This window comes from Chenopodium quinoa, unplaced genomic scaffold (genome assembly GCF_001683475.1).
Source record: "Chenopodium quinoa cultivar QQ74 unplaced genomic scaffold, ASM168347v1, whole genome shotgun sequence".
NCBI classification, from domain to species: domain Eukaryota; kingdom Viridiplantae; phylum Streptophyta; class Magnoliopsida; order Caryophyllales; family Amaranthaceae; genus Chenopodium; species Chenopodium quinoa.
In genome coordinates, this window is record NW_018743014.1 from 2,506,780 (window position 1) to 2,529,331 (window position 22,552).

At 40.6% G+C, this 22,552-nt stretch overlaps 1 protein-coding gene across 1 annotated transcript; it reads left to right on the top strand.

Moving 5' to 3' along the window:
* Positions 1 to 6,111: 6,111 nt before the first annotated feature.
* LOC110729804 (F-box protein At5g03100-like) lies at positions 6,112 to 7,524 on the top strand. Its single transcript, XM_021909579.1, has one exon. It carries the CDS (start codon positions 6,112 to 6,114, stop codon positions 7,522 to 7,524), a length of 1,413 nt encoding a protein of 470 aa, XP_021765271.1.
* Positions 7,525 to 22,552: the final 15,028 nt, after the last annotated feature.

Consider the following 22,552-nt stretch of genomic DNA (forward strand, 5'->3'; position numbering starts at 1 on the left):
TGTTTGATTTTGTTAAATTCGTTTTCATTATCGTTAAATTTGCCAATTATAGATGTCATATGACTTTAATTAATGAAATTTAGTGTCATTTACGAATTTTTTTTAATAAAAAAAAACGAAACTACTCCCTCCGTCCCAATATATAGTTATTGTTTGTGTTTTTTTACGGTATTTAAGAAATGAGAGGAGAAAGTGGATTAGGTACATCAAAAGTAAACAAAAGTTAGACAAAAGTACAAGGCAAGTGGATAATTTAAAGGTAAAAGAGTGAAAAGTACAATATTAGACAAAAGTTAGAGACAGAATGTGGAAAAAATATACAAGGCAAGTGGATAATTTAAGGGTAAAAGAGTGAAAAGTACAATATTAGACAAAAGTTTGAGACATAATGTGGAAAAAATGTACAAGGCAAATGGATAATTTAAGAGTAATTAGGAAATTTAATGAATAAAGTTAAAAAAAATGAGGGTATAATGATCTTTACATACTATTTAAAAATAAAATTAGTAACAACATTTTGAATCTCAAAAATAAGAAAGCAGGAATTATAATATGGGACAGTGGGAGTAATACTTTATACCTCTTAAAAATATGCATACCAATATCCTCTTACCATAATTTGGAGAACTACAAATATACAATGATATAAATTTTGACTTACTTTTATTTATTCAGCAAAATCTATAATATTTAAACATCAATTGTATTCAAAATTTACAACTAACCACTGCAAATGGAGAAAGAGGGAGGAAAACAAATATCTTGAGTGAAAAATTGCCGGTTAGATAGAGAGACATGGAGGAGAGAGAAAATGGATTGCATGAGTGAGGATGAAATGAAGAGAGATGAATTGGAAAAATACAGAAGATAGATTATAAAGTAATAAAAGTGGCGTGATACCCCATTAATAGCTTCCAGATTTTTAGATAAAAAGAGATAAATAGACTAGAAGGCCTAAAGACTAGTCAGACTACTAGTCTAAACTCTATACAAACTTCTTGCTTTTTATTCAATATTTTCAAAAAAAAAAAAAAAAAAAAAAAAAAAAAACTAACCGGGTCAGCTGGTACCCAAAATCTCATAAACTTGCCCATAACCCGACCCGTCAGACCTGTCAATTCTCGGGTCAGGTACCCGATCCGCCAATTCAGAAAAAGTAAAAAAAAATACCAGACTTAAATGAATCGGGTCAATGAGCCGAGTTAGTCAGGTCCGGTGCTTTTGAACACCCCTACCTAAACCAAACCCAAATCTATCACCCAAACCCAGATTTATAACCCTAACCCTAACCCTAACCAATCCGGTCGAACCACCCATCCTAAGCGAACTACCCCACCACCCACCCTAACCGAACCAGACCCACCATCTTAACCCACCACCCACCTAAAACCATCCACTACGACCGCCGAAAACCACAACCACAATCCAAAAATTAACAAAAAAAAATAAAAAAAAGAAAATTAAAACAAGAAAACATACCTTTAAAATCGAATTGGCTTTGAATTTCACGTCAAACTTGGTTAATAAGGCCAATTCGACCAAGAAAACTCTAGATGATCGAAATAAATCTTAGGAAAATTTGTTAGAAAAAAACCTTTTAAAAGCACCATTTTCAGGAAAAAAAAACCTTTTAAAAGCTTTTTGGTTAAAAAAAAAACGACCATGTTCATTTTTTTTGCGAGAGGAAACCTATTTCCTTAATCACCCTCTAATTAACTTAATTAGACTCTAATTTTTCTTATTTCTTCTAATTAACCTCTAACCCACCAAATTATTAAATAATAAGATTTTTTATATATAAAAAAAAAAACCACCACCCCTCCCCTTCCTCCTCCCTTTCCCTCTCCCATGGCAGCAACCCCCCTCCCTCATCGGACCCGCTGCCCAGATCCCCCCCACCCCCGGCGACCTCCTCCACCGTCGAACGACCCTCCCTTTCCCCCTTATCACCGCGGCGACAACCACCTCCTTGATTTTGAAAAACCCTGGAAAATCAATTTGGGGGTTTATAATTTTGTGCATCTTGCTTGTAATTGATGCTTGTTTTGGCTTTGATCACTACAAGAAAACAGCTGAATTCTGACGGACTTTTTCCGTCGGAAACAGGGGAAAATCCGTCGGAAAACAGCCTTCCGACGGAATTCCGTCGAAAACTGTCTCTTGGAACAGCCTTTGTAGGAAATTCGACGTTTTCCGAGGGAAGTTCCGTCGGAAGCCACATTTCCGACGGAATACATTCTATCGAAGTTGGTTTTGACTTTAACTGAAATTCCGTCGCAAACTTCCGACGGAATTTCCCGTCGGAGTTGAAGTGGATTCCAACGGAAAATTCCGTCGGAAGGGGAATATTCCGATGGAAAATTCCGTCGGAAACGGTATATTCCAAATTTCCGTTGGAAAATTCAATAAAAAAAAAAACCTCCGCCACCACCCCCACCACCAGCCCCCCTACCACCTTAACCCACCTCACCAGACCCACCACCTACCACCTCACTTGACCCACCACCTGACCAAAACCCACCTCCCCACCTTACCAGACCCACCTCCCCACCTACCACCTTAACCCCCAACCACCTGCTCCCATCGCCGAAACCACCCAAAACAACACCTCACTACCACCGAAACCCACCTCCCCACCTACCACCTTAACCCACCTCCCCACACCGAAACCCACCTCACCGAAACCACCCAAAACAACACCTCACCACCACCGAAACCCACCTCACCACCCAAAACAACCACCGAAAACACCAAAAAAACATTAAAAAAATCCATAATTCACCAACAACATATATTTCCAAAAAATCAGAAAAATCAAGAACTTAATTAAAATCAAAATTTAAGAAGAAAAAAAAGAGAAACATACCTTAATTTGACAAAAAAAAATGCCGAAATTGGGTTTGTAAGGTCAAATTCGACCATGAAAACTCTAGATCTAGAGTTTTCATGGTCGAATTTGACATGAAAACCTTGATTTTCATTGAAACTCTTCAAATCTTCTTGAGTTGCCAATCAAAGAAATCGAAACGAAAAAAAAAAGAGGGGAAGAGGAAAGAGAAACAGGGAAGAGGAGAGGAAGGAGAAAGAGGGGAAGAGGAAAGAGGAGTGGCGCCGAGGCAAGGAGAACACCGGAAAGGAAGGAGAAAGAGGGGAAGAGGAAAGAAGAGAGGAGAGAGAAAGAGAAGGGAGGCGGGGAGAGAGAAAGAGAAATAAGGTTTGTTTAGGGTTTTTTTTGGTTTTAAAGGCTTTGTTTTTTTATTATTATTTAATTATTTTTCGACGGAATATTCCGTTAAAACTTAATATTCTGACGGAATATTCCGTCGGAAATTTCCGACGGATTTTAATTCTGTCGGAAAATTAATGTTTCGACGAAATATTCCGTCGGAAACTGCCAACGGATTTTATTTCCGTCAGAATATACATTTTCCGACGGAATAATGCCCATATATTCCGACGGATTTTTATTCCGTAGGAATTCCGTCAGAAATTTCCGACGAAATATAAATCCGCCGGAATATATAGTATTTCCGACGGAATTTTGTTTTCGTTGGAAGATGTCCGTCGGAATCTGGCCTTTTTCTTGTAGTGGATTATGTATGTATGTGATGCTAAGGTGATTTAGAAGCAAATTACAATTGTTTTTTACTTGATTTGAGCATGTTTAAGTATATTAGAACCAAAAAATTGAAGGGTGGTGGTGGTTGCCAACGGGGATAAGGGGGAAAGGGAAGGTCAACCAGTGGTGAAGGTAAGTCGCCGGAGTTGGGGGGTCTGGGCGGCGGGTCCGGTGGGTGAGGGGGTTGCTTCCAGGGAAGGGGGAAAGGGAGGAAGAAGGGGAAGGGGTGGTTGGTTGGTTGTAGGGGTGGTGGTTTTTTGATATATAAATTAAATCTAATTATTTAGTAATTGGTTGGGTTAGAGGTTAATTAGAAGAAATGAGAGCAAATTAGAGTCTAATTAAGTTAATTAGAGGGTGATTAATGAAATAGGTTTCCTCTCGCAAAAAAAAATGAACGTGGTAGTTTTTTTTTTAACCAAAAAGCTTTTAAAAGGTTTTTTTTCCGCAAAATGGTGCTTTTAAAAGGTTTTTTCTGACAAATTTTTCTAAATCTTAAAAACCTTAAAAATTGAAATGGTGTAGAAAGCAAAGATGGGAGACAACAGGCGTGGTGGTGGCGACGAAGGGTGAGAGAAAGAGAAAAGGAGGAGGAGAAGAAAAAGATCGAGAAGAGAGAGGACAAATGAGGAGAAGTAGAAGAGAGAATGAAGAAATGAGGAGAAAGAGAAGAAAAATATCGAGAAGAGAGAAGGAGTAGAGAAATGAGGAGAAGAGAGAGAAGAAACTGAAATGAAGGGGAAAAGAGGACGGTTGATCATGTAGGTTTTTTTTTTTGTTTTCCTTTTTTTTACCCTTTTTTTTATATGAAATCCGTCGGAAGTCGTTAAAATTCCGTAGGAAATTTCCGACGGAATTTATTTTCGTCGAAAATTATTTGTTTTCCGATGGAAAATCCGTCAGAAATTAAGTTTTTTTCCGATGGATTTCCAACGGAAAATCTTTATTTGTCGAATTTTTTACGGAATTTAAATCTATCGAAAATTCTGACTTTTCCAACGAATTTCATTGTCCGTCGGAACATATCCGTTGAAAATTGAGCTTTTTTTTATAGTGTCACATGATGTGGCCAACCACATATAGGAATTTGTGATAAACATAACATACAATGTCTTCCTGCAGTTGATCGTAAGATAAATTTTTAAATTTGGTATTTGATTCAATCCAAACTTTATTGTTACATGATATATATATATATATATATATATATATATATATATATATATATATATATATATATATATATATATATATATATATAAAAGAGACACACGCGATGCGTGCTTGTGCAATATAAAAAATCTATCATGCTTGATTGACTTTCTTTTTCTTGAAATGTTATCCTCCTTTAAAAATTATCGATCTAATCCTCCTTATTCTAATAAAATAAAAAACTTTAATGGCTTTAAAAATTGTTGATAAGAAAAACAAATAAAAAAGTATTAGTTATTAAAAAAAAATGTTAAACCCCTTCTCTCAAAAATATTAGGTTTACTTGCTACGGAGTAAATAATAGGATATGACTTCCCTCAAAATAAAAAAAATAATAAGAAATGGATGGTAATTTTATTTTATTTTTCTTTATAAAAAGGATGGTAAGAAAATGAAAGGGGTATTTTGAGAAAGTGAAATTTATACCCCTTCTCACTTTATATATAGTAGCTAGAAATAGAAATTTAATCCCTTGAAATATAATTACACAGAGTTGATTAGAAATTTATTTATATAATACTTATAATAGAATTGTGGCAAGTGTACAATACTATAATTAAGGGTATATTCGACATCATTGTGCTTTTCAGTTTTTGGTTTTAAAAGTCATATGATATATGTTGGAGGACCAACTCAGCCAAAAGGTTAAGCTGATGGTTGAGGCCCAGAATTATTTTTTTATACTCTATCACGCCCCCTTACATGAGAGCCCTTTGGGCTTGAAATGTGGATGCAGCATGAGTCCTCTGCATACCCTGTGTGAAATATTCCACTTGAAAGTGAGGGTAGATAAAATTCGAACTCGTAACCTCTGTGTCATGCTGGTTCCGATACCATGTTAGAGTGGCATTTTAACAATAAGTTTTTGGTTAACATGACCCTCTAACAATAAATTTCACTAAAAAATAATAAAAAAAAATTATTCAAATTTATTGAAATCACCAGGAATTTGAAAAGTGATAACAAAAAAGTCCAAACACTTTATGTGATTTCCTGCATTTTGTTTTTAGTTTTAAAAAAGCGAAGATGAACAAGCCCAAATTTAAAAAAAAAATTAAATTGATTGGAAAGCTGGTGGGTCATCCCAAAAATTAGTATTTCAAAAGATCTTTTTCTAAAAACAAAATAAAAAAAAAAGATAAAATTATCCGACGCTCGAGAAAAGATAAGATAAATAAGAAACATATAACAAATAATAAAACCATTAACCATAAATTTCTGAGACTAATTCATAGGGTTTAAGCGAAAACTATATCTTAGCCATCTTTTGTCTCCTACAAATGGCGATGTCAATGAAGTATTCGAATCGAGATCAAATCTCGACATTACCAGAAGAAATAAGGCAACATATACTCTCTTTGTTACCTTGCAAAGAAGCAATTAAAACTAGTATTTTGTCGTCGAATTGGAGGTATGTTTGGCTCAACTTACCTACGTTATCGTTCGATAAATCCATCTTTGCTAAGAAAATAGAATTTCAAAGAATTGTTGAATTAGTATTGTTCAAAAGCTTCCTTAAGATAGAAACTGAGAAGTTAAGAAATTTTATATTGTTGTTTTTGGACTTCCTTGAACGTATAAATATTCATAGAAAAGATAGAGAAAAATGTATGCGATACACAACTTCACAAGTGTTAGATCTTTATTTATGTACACTACCGGAATTCTACCCACGAATCGTATCGTTTTTCAAGCAATTGGAGGTGAAAGAATTACGTCTTACCTTAAACTTCGGGTTTTTAACTGATGAGAAGGATACCGAGTTTTTGGAATCAATAGGTGACCTTCAAGAATTAACAAGTTTATGTTTATATATTGGACAGTCCGGTAAGCTAACGAGTCCTTTACGGCTTCCTTCGTGTCTTCGAAACCTTAGTCTCGATAATGTGGACATACATGTTTTGGTGCTTGAAAAATTATTTGATTCGAATTCTTGTATCGAGAGCTTGTGCTTTAATTGTTGCTCGGGCTTTACGATACTTAAAGTTTACGGGCTTCCTAAATTGAAGATGCTCAAGGTTACATATAACAAAGATTTGATTCGTCTTGAAATCGATGTACTACCTAGTCTTAGCTCATTATTTTATTATTTAACAATTCATCAAAGAGCTAAGTTATTGGTTTCTAAGTCCGTTGCCCTTAAGATATTGAAGTTATTGAATTATGATTTGCAAGAACAATTTGGGAATTCCATGGATAATCTTGTGTTATTAGAAATGGAAGCTTGCAAAAATATACACGCTTTTAACGTGGAAAATTGTAAGAAATTGACGACCTTACTTTTGGATGGTTGTCAAATTAATGATGAATGTCTCAATAAGTTTATAGAGACACTTCCAAGCATCAAACATTTGGGTATAAAACATTGTGATCTCTTGGAAAAACTAAAAATTTCGCGTAGTCATCTTCAACTCTTGGCTTTGCTAGGGTGCATTAAGTTGCATAGAGTTGAAATCAATTGTCCAAACCTTAATCGTTTTAGTCATGTGAACTTCGACAACTTGATTGTCCTCTCATCGATGACTCCATTTCCTCCTACGTCGGTTAACCTTTGGCTTCCTCATCGACGAAATCATAGCGCAGAGTATGTCAACCTCCTTGAATTGTTCAAAAGCATTAGAAATTGCAAAAAGTTGATCTTAGGAGCATATTACATTGAGGTAATCTCTAGTCTCACTTTCAAGTACTTTTAAGTTTTAATTAGAAGTTGTTCTCTTCACATGAAATAAGAGACGAGTCTGATTTTAATAAGTTTTGATCTGGTCTGATCTGAATTTTTATTATCTGGTTTGGTCTGGTCTGATTTATTGCTTTGATTAAATTTTGACCGCATTTTAATAATAATTTATAAAGAAAAACATTATTAAATTGGATCTTGTTAGATTCGTCTATCATGTACTTTTCAAATATGTAATTTTCACAATTTTTTTAATACGTAATCAATGATATTTAGCAATAAATAAATGATAATTCAAAGTTCTGGTCTGACTTGATCTGAATTGGTTAGGAATAAGTAATAAATATCTAAAACAAGTTGAAGAGAACAACTCAAATCTAACGAAAGAATAATCGTGTTGTGTTGTGTTTTTTTTTGCAAAGGATTTAATGATTTTATGGAGAATGAAGCAAAGCTCTTGCCCACCACTTAATGAAGTTAAACATTTGACAGTCAAATTGTTTGAAAAAAGGGCATCTCAATCTCTTGCAAGATATGTGGAAGCTTTACTTTGGTTATTTCCTCAAGTAACAACAATGCAATTCATATGTTTTGAACCTTCATCTAGCATATCCTTCAAGGTATGTACGACCTTCTCTATGATCTCTTTATAGTTGTTTGCGGTTAGTTATCGGAAATAGATTCTTGTTTCATACAGACCCATTTTTTTTTTAAACTATACTACTAAGGCTAAGCTTATATTGTAAGGATTGTAACTATTGCATTCGAAAAACCTTTTCATATATCAATCTTGAAAAATAATTGATCGAGTTGGTGCTCCAACATCCATGGGCGGATGTATTCGTGTGCATAGTGGTGCACGTGATTCAACAGAGAATTTTTGACACTTATCACCTACAATTGTTACTATTTTAAGAATTACCACCTACAGTTTATCTTTATTTTTTTTTTTAATTTTACCACCTAGTATTTTTTTAAACATTAAAACTTCCCACTTAATTGGCTCTATGATGTCATGTGGGGCCCACTAACTACCTTCCCACCCTTTTTCCCTCCTTTTCTTTCTTTCTCTCTTGATTTCTCATTCCCCTATATTGTATTCCTCTCAAATTTGGGGAAAAACTTAAAATAAGTGTGGCGAAGAAAAATTAAGGATAGGATCAGTGGTCATACTCCAAGAACACGATGATTCCACGAAAAGGTATGCTTCACATCTTAATTGGGGGCTTTCAATTCGTTTTAGGGTTTAGGGTTTTCAATTTGGGGATTTAATGAATGTGGTTGAGATTGTGGTTTTCAAGTGAAATTAGGGGTTAGGGTTTTCAATTCGTGAATTAATTAAAAGGAATATGTAACTAATTACCTGGTTCTATTAGTTACAACTCAATTAAGGTTATAATCCAATTATAGTGGTACGATTACTAGGGTTTCACATTGTCAGTGTATAAACTCAAATTACTTTGCTTTTTCACTCCTTTTTGCTGAATCCAATAGACACACTCCTCCTTAGCTTGGTCCCCCCCTTCAACGTTGTCGTTTTTCGAACTATTGAACTCTCCAACTACCAAGAATTAGGTACAAATCAGGAACTTTTTCTTCGCTTTTTGACCACGATTTAGGAGAGAGAGAAAAGAACTCTTTTTTGCTGAATCCAATAGACAAACCCCTCCTTAGCTTGGTCCCCTATTCAACGTTGTCTTTTTTGAAACTATTGAACTCTCCAATTGCCAAGAATGAGGTACAAATTAGGAACTTTTTCTTCGTTTTTTGACCACGATTGAGGAGAGCAAGAGAGAAAAGAAGTGACTCGTGAGAGTAAATTTTCCGTAGAAATTAGGTGGGTGAGCTTGTTAATTGCCATTAAAGGTGAAGGAGAGAGGAGGAAGACAGGTGAGAAATCGAGAGAGAGAGAAAGAAAAGGAGGGAAAAAGGGTGTGAAGGTAGTTAGTGGGCCCCACGTGACGTTAAAGAGCCAAGTAGGTGGGAAGTTTTGATGATTTAAAAAATAATAGGTGGTAAAATTCAAAAAAAAAAAAAAAAAAAAAACCTGTAGGTAGTAATTTCTAAAATAACAACTGTTGGTGGTAAGTGTCAAAAAATTCTAAAAATTTAAAAATAAAAAATAAAATAAAAACCATAATTTGTAGTTTTGTGATTGAATGAGTTGATTAATTTATTTCTCCTCAAAGTTTAGTGAATTGTGATTGAATTAACCATGAAGAATGGTCTTGATTTGTTGATCGATGGTGATGGACGATGATGATGATTGTAGAGGAAGAGAGCCAAACAGAGCAGCCACATACGAAGAGGAAGAAGGAAATTGGGGTGGGGGTTGGTCTGATGGTTTTCCTTTTTTTTAATAATTTTGTTTTGTTTTCCTTTTTTTATTCATTCCCTTTTCTTTTTTTTAAAAAAAATTTATTTTTACTTTTCATTTCTTTTACCTTTTACTTTTCTTATTATGATAAATAAATTGTTTTGAAATTTGCAGGTTGAATTGTTGAATGGTTAAAGTTGTTTTGTTCAATTGTTGTAAAATTGAAGTCAAAGTATAAAACGCCGTATTTTGGCATTGTGTTTTACCGTTTAGACTTTGGAGAATTGAAAATGAACGGCTTTTAGAAAAAAAAACATGTGTCAAAATCACAAAAATCATCTGTTTGTTCCTCCCCCAATATGACCCTATAAACCCATAATTGATGTAATTTTGAGGTATGGCTTAAGTTTTATGTGTTTATTTCAAGAATTCTATCTTATTTTGGATATTTTTTGTTGTTTCTATGCTGCGATATGTTAATGGTGGGTTGAGGTGGGTGCAATGGTTGTGGAGTTGTGGGGTTAATTTTTTTTTTCTTTTTTTTGCTTTTTTTGTGTGTGGTGGCGGTGCGGGTGGTGGTGTAGGTAGGACAAGATCAATAATTGATTTTGACTCACCAGCTCAAAAATCTTAGATTTGCCATTGCCAACATCATCACCTTTCTACGAATACATATTTTCTTGTGCATAAATTGTGAATAGTGATCAAATAGGACTTTTTGATAGCATTAAAAGTTAAGTTGAAGTGTTAAGAAATTGTATATAATTTGGTTTAATTTTTTACATTTTTGTGTTGTGTACATGAAAGAGTTAATCTTTGAGTTTCTTTTATCTAATTTAAACCGAATTTTTTTTGGGTTGCATTTCAGTTTAATTACAAGTTGCCAACGCCTTTAGATGCAAAAAGTTGTGGTTGCTATGGATCAGTCTCTATCCGATGTTGGAGGCATTCAATTGAGAGTTTTGTAATGCAAGAGAAAAAAGGATTTCAAGATGATTCCTCTCTAGAACAATTTTTTATTAGGGTAATACAATGACTCGGTTGTTATGGGATTTGGTGCAATACTAAAGCTTGCTATTATTTATAAGACAATACAAGCTTTTTGAGGTTAAAGTTTAACGGATGCTTCTAAGTTCTAACTGTCGGACTGTCTAAAACAAGTTCTAAATGTTGACCTGTGGTGCATCCGGTTATCAACCTATGTTCTTTGAGGGTTTGAAATGTGTAATATGGTATTGAAATAGATTTTCTATCTCAAACATGAACATGTTTTTTTCTTTTTTCAGGTTTGAACTAAATGATCTATGATTTGGTTGTGAAGATTAAACAAGTTTTTTGGATTTAAAATACATTTTTATGTTTCTTTTGTAGTTCATGTTATTTACATATGAACTTTGAATTAATTATAGTATTATGTGAAGTATAAAAGATAAATGTACATGTCCATAATACTTACGTTAGTATTGATACATTAGTCACAATGAATATGTCCATAACACCAACCTTTTGTTAATTTTAGGAAATTTTGTGTAGAACTACCTTAAATATAGACTGTTTTTTGAACAATGTAATTACCCATTTGTTTTAATTTTGTTTAGAACTACCCGTAAAATCACAAATATTTGTTTAGCACTACCCATAAACTGTTAGCTTATGATTCATGCACCATATAACTGGTTTGTTGCATATACTACAAGGTATAATTTGGAAGTTTTAATCTTATATGTGATACATTCATGCTCCATATAATTGGCCGGCCATATATAATGCAATGTATAATTGGTACGGTGACATTACTATATATATACGTAGTATGTGATGATATATATTTTTGCAATACAATAAATATGTGACAATTTTATAAATATATATGTATATGAGCAAGTTCAAGAAATTTTAATAGCAAGTAAACCTCAATTTTCGTTTTTGTGATTTATAGTTATGATGAAATTTAGATAATGAAGAGAAAAATAGTACATTAGGCTTGAAATGATAATAAAATCTATAATTTGTTTTATAATTAAATTCGTGCAAATTAATCTATTTTTAACGGTAGAAGGGATTGAAATAGCTTAGCAAACATCAAACTCTATCTTTAGGCCATTAATTACAAACAAATAGATATAAATCAAATACAAATCAGCAAAGTATATATTCCTGTTGCAAAAGCAAGATTTATAGAATATATTTTTATAAATCTGATCAAATAATACTAATTTTTAATGGTGAGAGCATCATTATAGAGAATATTAGGGTGTCACATGGAATTGCCATAGCTCTATCCACGCCGCTAAACACCAAAAAGATTGGTCGGTAAAGATCATAAAGTTGCTGTAAGCTTTCATTGATACTTCCTTCATACGAAGTATTTGAATAAGTGTATCAATTCGACCAATACATGTGTTAAATTGTCAATGTACGATTTTGATAATTAATATTTAGAATGGATAAGAAACCGTGAGAGTGGGCCCCACAAACGGCTTAATTGGAAAGAAACAGTTTATGGGTAGTGCCGTAACACATGCTCCATATGCAACTTTAGAATCACTTTTCCACCTTTTAATAGCTTGCTGACACGTGTCACCAAAGCCCTAGAAGGGGATTGATCTCCTTCTCTATAAATAGAGGAACCATCCTCATTTATGAAAACAACATATATTGAATACACATCCAATACACTCAAACACTAAGCAATCTTCATTGCGGAACTCTCCTGACTCAGGAAGGGTTATTACTCCATTTCGCAATATACTCCTCATACACGTTCTAACTTGATCGTCGGAGACGGAACTCTCTCGGGAGTCTCCGTTGTTTTTGCAGGTACAGGCAGCCGGAGGTCAGTCTCAGTGTTGTAACTCTCCCACATGACACATCATGGCGCCGTCTGTGGGGAGAGTACCACTGAGATGGCTTCACGGCAGTTTGTACCACCTCTTAACAGGAGGCGGCCTACGGTTGAGTTTAAAAACCGAGTCCTCCTCCCTATCCTAAGTGTATGAGCCGTCTTAAACGCCGCCCTACCCAGACAACTTCTATAATACCTCAAATGAGGTATTCACAATCAAATTGAGGGGGTTAGTAAGGCGGTTTGATCGCCCCTTCTAGTCTGGCCCTCAGAATCCATTCGGCACAGTAAGCGCTTCAGCAGCCATACATGCCGGGTGGACAGTCATGTATGCAGCCGTCCCCTTCTCAGGGGTCAGGCGGCAAGAAAACCTTTTGTGTTCTCAAATAAAAAGAGAGCTCCAATGCCAAGTACTACAGGCGTCGTTCGGCCAATTGTCAAGCACAGCAGGCACTATGAGGCCTAAGGTCTAGTGCCACAAGTGTTTCGGGGTTTTCTGATGTCCTGCGGGAGAGTTACAATTCCGAGACTGGAACCGGACGCCTGTACCTGCAAAATAACGGAGACTCCTGAGAGCTCCGCCTCCAACGGTCAAGTTAGTACCTGATTAAGGAGTAATTAATACGGAAATTAAAGTAATAAGATCTCTCTAGGTGAGAGTGCTTAGTGTTGGTAATCTGCGTCGTTAGCGAGATTAGCCGGTTGTCGATGTTCCGTAATAACTCTGTTCTTCTCTGCTTGAGTTCTTTTGATTTGTTCAATTCTCCGATTACCTAACTAATGAGGATTAATTAAGTATTTATAGCCTTGAGAAGCGTGCAACTCTCTAGGTTTAAGGTAAACCTAGGGCTGATCGGGCCTCTAGACTGGATTGGGCCTTGATGGCCGGTTTTCCCATTTGGCATGGGTGGACACGTGGCGTGTCTTAATTGGTCCGTAGAGGACGTATCTGTGATTGACACGTGGCAGACTCCCGTTGGCCTTCGTGAAGGACACGTGGCGGAACCTGGTTGGTCCACTTGTCTGACGGTGATTGGTGGATAAAAATCCCCTAATCATTTGCCCCTCACAGGTGGCACGTGACTGGTCACGTGTCGCCTGTGACAGGTGTCGCACGGTGACAGGCGACGGCCTGCTACAGGTGTCACCTTGCAAACGGCCGAGAGATTTTCCCGCCCAAATTTTGAATTTGGAAGCGACCCTTCGCCTTCTCACTTTGCCTATAAAAGGAAGTGCTGACTTCAGTCATTTTCACATTTGAGAACTTTGCGAGAACATTCGGACCCCTGAACTTGCTCTGACATTTCGGACTTTTTCTGCCTACCGCCTGTTCTGACAAGCCGACTGACCCGAACTTCCAGGACTTCATCAACCGTCACTCGTTCAGGTAACTCAGTTCTCTTATCCTTAATTTTTATTTTTATTTTTTGAAATGGCACCATGGAAGCACACGACACGACCTAAGTTAGTGATCAGCCGGTCACCGGGGACGGCTGAATCTAGGACTAGGAGTGCCGCCTGCCCTTTTCTGGACCCATCTTTGCCCTTTATACAAAGTCCGACTGTGTCTGTGTCTATGCAGAACGTGATGGCCAGAACGAAACAGACTGCTATGATATCAAACTCAGACGGCTCTTCCCAAAGGGTGCTCCTTAGTGAAACATCTGACCAGGCGCCAGATGTAGAACGAGGCGACTGTCAAGCCGACAGTTCTGAGAGAGGGGCCAAGGTGTTCCCTTCCCATCTTACTGTTGACATGTCTAATTTTCCTCCTGCTCCTTCTAAGGGAGAGGAGGCGGGCCCCTCTAGGAGAGGGGAGGAGTCGTCCTCCTCGGACTCGTCAGAGGACGAGTCTGAGTCCAGCTCTTCTGGCCACAGTTCTCCAGGCTCAGAAGAAAAACATAGCCGCCTACAAGAGGCGAGACTTTCTCATGCAGTTGAGAAGGGGGACAATTGGGCGGAGCCATCCGCCTCTTACAGAGAGGAAAACGCCCCCTACTACTGCAGGGTACCCCGGGGCCGGATTGCAACCATGCAAGACAACGTGGCGAGCTTTATTGCTAACCACAAAATGGGCCCGGAATTTTTACTGTTTGTGCCGGATCCAGAAGACACTGTCGTCTGGCCGGCTGGTACCAGCTATGGTGACGGCTGCTTTGGCTGCTATGTGGCGGCCATCAAAGGTGGACTGCGCTTCCCATTACATCCGGCTGTTCAGCGGATTTTAGATGGGTATGATCTGGGGTTATGGCAGTTAGCCCCCAACTCTTGGGTAAACGTACTCGGCTATGTGGCCGGGTGCGAAATGTACGGGGTGGAGCCAAGCTTTGAGGCTTTCGCCCACATGAACTATCTCAGCCGGACCCCTAAGTCGGGAGGTACCGGCTGGTACCAATTAACAAGCCATAGGGGTTACCTCATGACGAAAGGTAAGGCGAACAAATGGAAGGATTGGCGGAACACCTTCCTTATCATTGAGAGTTCAGACACGGAACTGAACAAACGTTTTAACAAGTGGAATAGGGATCCGCCTCTCCTCGCAGGCGGCCGCAGCATGCCGCCTGTTCCCCCAAAGGCTAAAAAAGAGATCCTAGACAAAGGACTCTTCAAAGTAGAGACTAGGGTGAACTCTACTTCAGGGGTACGAGAGCAAGTACCCCTAAACTGCGTCCCGAGCTTCAAGTGGCTCTATGACGAGTACTTCTTGGCCGCCTGTGGCCTCGGCAGTCGGTGCTCTAGAGGTAGCCGGCCTGACAAATACTCTGTTTTTTCACGCCTTGTTTACTTGGGACTTTTACTAACTTTGTTGTTTATTTCTTGCAGCTGACGCCATGAGTAAAATAACAGCATCCAAGACTGCGGCGGCCATGTTGCGGGCCTCGCTCATGAAACAGTCGTATGCCGACTCCCCCAACAAGGAGGCACCCTTGGTAAGCTTCGAAAACTCTTCCTCTTTTAGTTGTCTTATGCATATACTAACTCTTTTTGTTTTCAGTCTGGCACTCCAAGGGCTTCTTCCTCGCAACAGCCGGACCCCAAGGCCCGGAGGACGACTGTTGCAAGCTCTCCTGGGTCTTCCAGGAAAACAGTGGCGGCTGAGAAGCAGCCGGCCACTTCTTCAAAAACCCAGGCGGGGCCGCCTAGATGTATGAATACTCACTTGTAAAAAACTCACCCTTGCTTCCTCCTTGACTAGGTCTAACTTGTTTTTTCCTTTCACTTAATGCAGCCGGCCCCCAAGGGCTTGACTTGGTTGAGGTAGCCAAGTCAATGGTTAAAGTAGTTCCTCCATCTGACAAGGAGGCGGTCAGGGGTGCCGGCACCCTTGACCTTGATGGGATTTCAGGGGTCCTTGCTGAGGTACACTCAGCATATTTTTGAGCTTTTGAGTTCCAGGACGCCTGTTAACTTTTCTGTTTGGAAACTGACGCCTGTTTTTCTTTGTACTTAGGCCCTGCTCCGAGTCAACAGCCTTCGCAAGCCGATTGATCGGAAAAACAAAGAGGTAAAGGCCGCAAAGGCTATGGCCGCCTCTAGCTGTGATAAGGCAATGTTTCAAATTGCCCAAAATGAAGTACTGACCATTGATCTTCTTTATTATCAGGCGCAGGCTACCGCCGCTGTTCGGGCTCAGTTAGAGGCGGCCCAAAAGAAGGTTGACGAGCTGGAGGGGACCGTCACCAACCTTAAGGCCGAGCTGAAACCTCTTCGCCAAAAAATGCACTCTTACGAAGCCATGGAGAAATCTTTGGCCAACGTAAAAGAACGCCTGGTGAACCAAGAGAAGAGTCTTACCCAAGAGCTCTCGGATAAGGCCGAGCAAGAGAAACAAGAGCTCGTCCGGGAGATGGTGGAAGACTCCGCTCAAATCCAGCGCATGACCTGGGAACGACTGTTCCCCAGTGCCGACTTTGCCTCATGGGAAAGAACGTACCGGCAGTGTTCGGAAATATATAATCAACAGATCCTGGCGGCTGCTGAAGAAGAGGCGTTGGACGGTGCGTTGGAGGAGGAAGAGCCGGTCGTGGCGCTTGTGCCACTTGGGGGTAAGGCATCAAAAGAGGGTGCATCTAAGGCCGAGTCTAGCAAGAAGAGTGCTGACCAGGCGGCGGCTGCTGATACTGAACTGCCCCCTTCTTAAGCTTTAAGTATTTCTTTTCTCTTTTTTTTTTTTTTTTTTTTTTTTTTTTCACGGCCTGTGTGCCGTTTGCTTTGTAATTACCCGGCCAGGGGGCCGGGGTTTTGAATATTCTGCTGGTCTTTAATGGCCGGCTCATTTATCAAATTTTTGTTTTGGCTCAAATTTGTCTAAGTATTTTTAATTTGTTCACTAGACCGACTGTTGTGTATGGCCGAACGTTAAGACAGGTACAAATAGTAAGTATGCCGCTTATGCCCCTGGACGACTGGTTGTCTGTTTCCAGGATAGATGATCAGTCGGCCATTTATTCAATCGGTATTCGAACTATTTATTCAATTTGTCTGACCAAGTAAATAGTATTTCCTAGTTGCCAAGGAATTAAGTAGGATAACAAGCGGCTGGTGCCGGTTGTTTCCCTTTATTGCCAATGTTGGCTTTTAACTCGTAATTTGTTAATCTAGCAAGAGTATTGGTTGAGAGCCCTTGTTTATAAAAAACAGGTGGACGACTCATACCTTTTAGGCTCCATACTAAGTTTGAGTGACTATTAAGTTAACATAGGAGTTACTTAGTCTTCGTCACAATCAAGATTGAGTAGTAGAGGTACCAGGCGGCGTAGGCCGGCTAGACCCCTTGATTCGCCAATGTTGGTTGGCTATTAACTCAATAGGTTACTTAGTAGGAATAGGGGTTCGAGTGCCCTTGTTTGTTTAAAACAGGCGGACGACTCAAACTTTTTAGATTCCATACCAAATTTGAAGGAGTGACTATGAGTTAACGTTGGAGTTACTCAGTCGCCGTCACTTTTATTTGAGAAGTAGAGGTACCAGGCGGCGTAGGCCGGCTAGACCCCTTGATTCGCCAATGTTTGTTGGCTATCATCTCAATAGGTACCCCCTGCATCTATCCCAAGTAATACAGGCGGTCATCTGACTCAGATGTCAACTGCTACCACTGATTTGGTTAGTGATAGAGTTATCCTTGTCTCAAAAACGGCTACGTGGTTGCCCTTGAGGACAGTCGTATAGGTGCCGTGTAATTAGTTTATAGAACAATGTTCCACCCAAAAGGGAGCTGCTCTCTGCGACGAATTTCATCCGGAGGGATGCCGTCGGACGCCTGCTATGATGTTGGGACAGGTCGAATTAGTTTTGTAGATTTGATCAGTTGGCTTGGCGCCTGGTCTGATCATTCGGCCTGTGGCCTTGGTAAGTTCTTGGTGAACGTAGGTGCTAAGTGAGAGAAGGGTAGCCGCCTGTTAGGCACAGGGTCGGCCAGGCCCTAATCTTTTTAGCTAAGTGTTTGAGTAAAATACTCAATGGAGAGTAGCCGACTGTAAAGGAACAGACGGCATGCCCCTCAGAAGATAGAGTGAAAAACTCAATGGAGAGTAGCCGACTGTAAAAGAACAGACGGCATGCCCCTCGTAATACAATTAAATAGTAAGTGCAAACTTTATTAAGTAGCTCTTTACTTTACATCTCTCAGAAGAAATATTTTTTAAGGTTATCTACATTCCAAGTTCGAGGCAACGGTTGTCCGTCTGGTGTTTCCAGACGGTAGGTACCGTCCCTGACTTCCTCATAGATTCGGTAGGGTCCTTCCCAGTTGGGAGTTAGTTTGCCAGACTCATTAGCCCTACCTACTGCTTCCATTTTTCTAAGTACAAAGTCCCCTACTTTGAGTGGACGCCTGTGTACTTTTTTGTTGTATGATCTAGTCATTCTCAGGCGATAGATCTCATGGCGCAAAACAGCATTGCCCCTCTTTTCAGGAAGTGAGTCTAATGCCAAGCGCATGGCTTCCCAGTTTGCCTCTTCGTCATATAGCATTACTCGAAGAGTCGGCTCGTAGTGTTCTATTGGAAGAACAGCTTCCGCACCATAAGTTAGGAGGAATGGAGTTTCTCCAGTCGCCCCTTTTTCAGTCGTCCTAATGGCCCAGAGAACATGTGGTAGTTCATCCGCCCATAGGCCGTCTGCTCGTTCAATCTTTTTCTTGAGACCGTCTGAGATGATTTTATTAAAGGCTTCTACCTGGCCGTTTCCTTGTGGACGGCCGACAGATGCAAAGTAGTGTGCAATTCCTTGGTCACCCCACCAGCTTTTGAGAACAGGCGTCTCAAATTGGGGACCATTATCAAAAACCATAGACATGGGAACCCCGAACCGAGTGATGACGTTTTTCCAAATGAATGAAATTACATCTTTCGTCTTGATTCCCTTTACAGCCTCCGCCTCTACCCATTTAGTGAAGTAGTCAACGGCAACAAGTATATACCTTCTGCCGCCTGTAGCAGGCGTATATGGACCCAGAATGTCCATGCCCCACTTAGCAAACGGCAGTGGGCTGTGAATGGTAGTGAGGTCAGTAGCCGGACGGTGAATTAATTTGCCAAACCTTTGGCACTTGTCACATTTTTTCACCATCTCCATTGCATCTGCTTCCAAAGTAGGCCAAAAGTAGCCCTGGCGCCTTGCCCTTTGAGCAAGCATCCTACCACCTATATGGGAAGCACAGAAACCAGAGTGAAGATCATCTAGTATCTCTCGTCCCTTTTCAGGAGTAACACACTTTAAGAAGGGTTGAAGGTACCCCCTCTTGTGAAGTTCTCCCTGTATCATTTCAAAACAGGAGGCTCGTTTTTTTAGTGCTGCCGCCTGTTGAGGATCATCCGGCAGTGTACCGTTTGTCAGATATGCCCTGATTGAATCCATCCAGGTTGAGCTTCTGTCTAGGATTCCAATAGGGTTTTCCTCGATGCTTCTTGTTTCGGGGTTTTCTGATGTCCTGCGGGAGAGTTACAATTCCGAGACTGGAACCGGACGCCTGTACCTGCAAAATAACGGAGACTCCTGAGAGCTCCGCCTCCAACGGTCAAGTTAGTACCTGATTAAGGAGTAATCAATACAGAAATTAAAGTAATCAGATCTCTCTAGGTGAGAGTGCTTAGTGTTGGTAATCTGCGTTGTTAGCGAGATTAGCCGGTCGTTAATAAGTCTGTTCTTCTCTGATTGATCTCTTAATAATTCGGTCTTGATTAATGAGGATTAATCGAGTATTTATAGCCTCGGGAAGCGTGCAACTCTCTAGGTTTTAGGTAAACCTAGGGCTGATCGGGCCTCTAGACTGAATTGGGCCTTGATGGCCGGTTTTCCCATTTGGCATGGGCGGACACGTGGCGTGTCTTAAGTGGTCCATGGAGGACGTATCTGTGATTGACACATGGCAAGCTCCTGTTGGCCTTTGTGAAGGACACGTGGCGGAACCTGGTTGGTCCACTTGTCAGATGGTGATTGGTGGATAAAAATCCCCTAATCATTTGCCCCTCACAGGTGGCACGCGACTGGTCACGTGTCGCCTGTGACAGGTGTCGCACGGTGACAGGCGACGGCCCGTTACAGGTGTCACCTTGCAGACGGCCGAGAGATTTTCCCGCCCAAATTTGAATTCGGAAGCGACCCTTCGCCTTCTCATTTTGCCTATAAAAGGAAGTGCTGACTTCGGTCATTTTCACATTTGAGAACTTTTGCGAGAACATTCGGACCCCTGAACTTGCTCTGACATTTCGGACTTTTTCTGCCTACCGCCTGTTCTGACAAGCCGACTGACCCGAACTTTCAGGACTTCATCAACCGTCACCCGTTCAGGTAACTCAGTTCTCTTACTCTTAATTTTCTTTTTATTATTTTTTGAAATGGCACCATGGAAGCACACGACACGCCCTAAGTTAGTGATCAGCCGGCTGCCCTTTTCTGGACCCATCTTTGCCCTTTATACAAAGTCCGACTGAATCTGTGTCTATGCAGAACGTGATGGCCAGAACAAAAAAGACCGCTATGATATCAAACTCAGACGGCTCCTCCCAAAGGGTGCTCCTTAGCGAAACATCTGACCAGGCGCCAGATGTAGAACGAGGCGACTGTCAAGCTGACAGTTCTGAGAGAGGGACCAAGGTGTTCCCTTCTCATCTTACCGTGGACATGTCTAATTTTCCTTCTGCTCCTTCTAAGGGAGAGGAGGCGGGCCCCTCTAGGAGAGGGGAGGAGTCGTCCTCTTCGGACTCGTCAGGGGACGAGTCCGAATCCAGCTCTTCTGACCATAGTTCTTCTGGCTCAGAAGAAAAACATAGCCGCCTACAAGAGGCGAGAAGTTCTCATGCAGTGGAGAAGGGGGATAATTGGGCAGAGCCGTCCGCCTCTTACAGAGAGGAAAACGCCCCCTACTACTGCAGGGTACCCCGGGGCCGGATCGCAACAATGCGAGACAACGTGGCGAGCTTTATTGCTAACCACAAAATGGGCCCGGAGTATTTACTGTTTGTGCCGGATCCAGAAGATACTGTCGTCTGGCCGGCTGGTACCAGCTATGGTGACGGCTGCTTTGGCTGCTATGTGGCGGCCATCAAAGCTGGACTGCGCTTCCCATTACATCCGGCTGTTCAGCGGATTTTAGATGGGTATGATCTGGGGTTATGGCAGTTAGCCCCCAACTCTTGGGTAAACGTACTCGGCTATGTGGCCGGGTGCGAACTGAACGGGGTGGAGCCAAGTTTTGAGGCTTTCGCCCACATGAACTATCTCAGCCGGACCCCTAAGTCGGGAGGTACCGGCTGGTATCAATTAACAAGCCATAGGGGTTACCTCATGACGAGAGGTAAGGCAAACAAATGGAAGGATTGGCGGAACACCTTCCTTATTATCGAGAGTTCAGACACGGAGCTGAACAAACGTTTTAACAAGTGGAACAGGGATCCGCCTCTTCTCGCAGGCGGCCGAAGCATGCCGCCTGTTCCCCCAAAGGCTAAAAAAGAGATCCTAGACAAAGGACTCTTCAAAGTAGAGACTAGGGTGAACTCTACTTCAGGGGTACGAGAGCAAGTACCCCTAAATTGCGTCCCGAGCTTCAAGTGGCTCTATGACGAGTACTTCTTGGCCGCCTGTGGCCTCGGCAGTCGGTGCTCTAGAGGTAGCCGGCCTGACGAATACTCTGTTTTTTCACGCCTTGTTTACTTGGGATTTTTACTAACTTTGCTGTTTATTTCTTTCAGCCGACGCCATGAGTAAAATAACAGCATCTAAGACTGCGGCGGCCATGCTGCGGGTTTCGCTAATGAAGCAGTCGTACGCCGACTCCCCCAGCAAGGAGGCACCCTTGGTAAGCTTTGAAAACTCTTCTCCTTTTAGTTGTATTATGCATATACTAACTCTTTTTGTTTTCAGTCTGGCACTCCAAGGGCTTCTTCCTCGCAACAGCCGGACCCCAAGGCCCGGAGGACGACTGTTGCCAGCTCTCCTGGGTCTTCCAGGAAAACAGTGGCGGCTGAGAAGCAGCCGGCCACTTCTTCAAAAACCCAGGCGGGGCCGCCTAGATGTATGGACCCTCACTTGTAAAAAAACTCACCCTTGCTTCTTTCTTGATTAAGTCTAACTTGTTTTATCCTTTTACTTAATGCAGCCGGCCCCCAAGGACTTGACTTGGTTGAGGTAGCCAAGTCAATGGTTAAAGTAGTTCCTCCATCTGACAGGGAGGCGGTCAAGGGTGCCGGCACCCTTGACCTCGATGGAATTTCAGGGATCCTAGCTGAGGTATACTTAGCACCTTTTTGAGCTTTTGAGTTCCAGGACGCCTGTTAACTCTTTTGATTGGAAACTGACGCCTGTTTTTTCTTTGTACTTAGGCCCTGCTCCGAGTCAACAGCCTTCGCAAGCCGATTGATCGGAAAAACAAAGAGGTAAAGG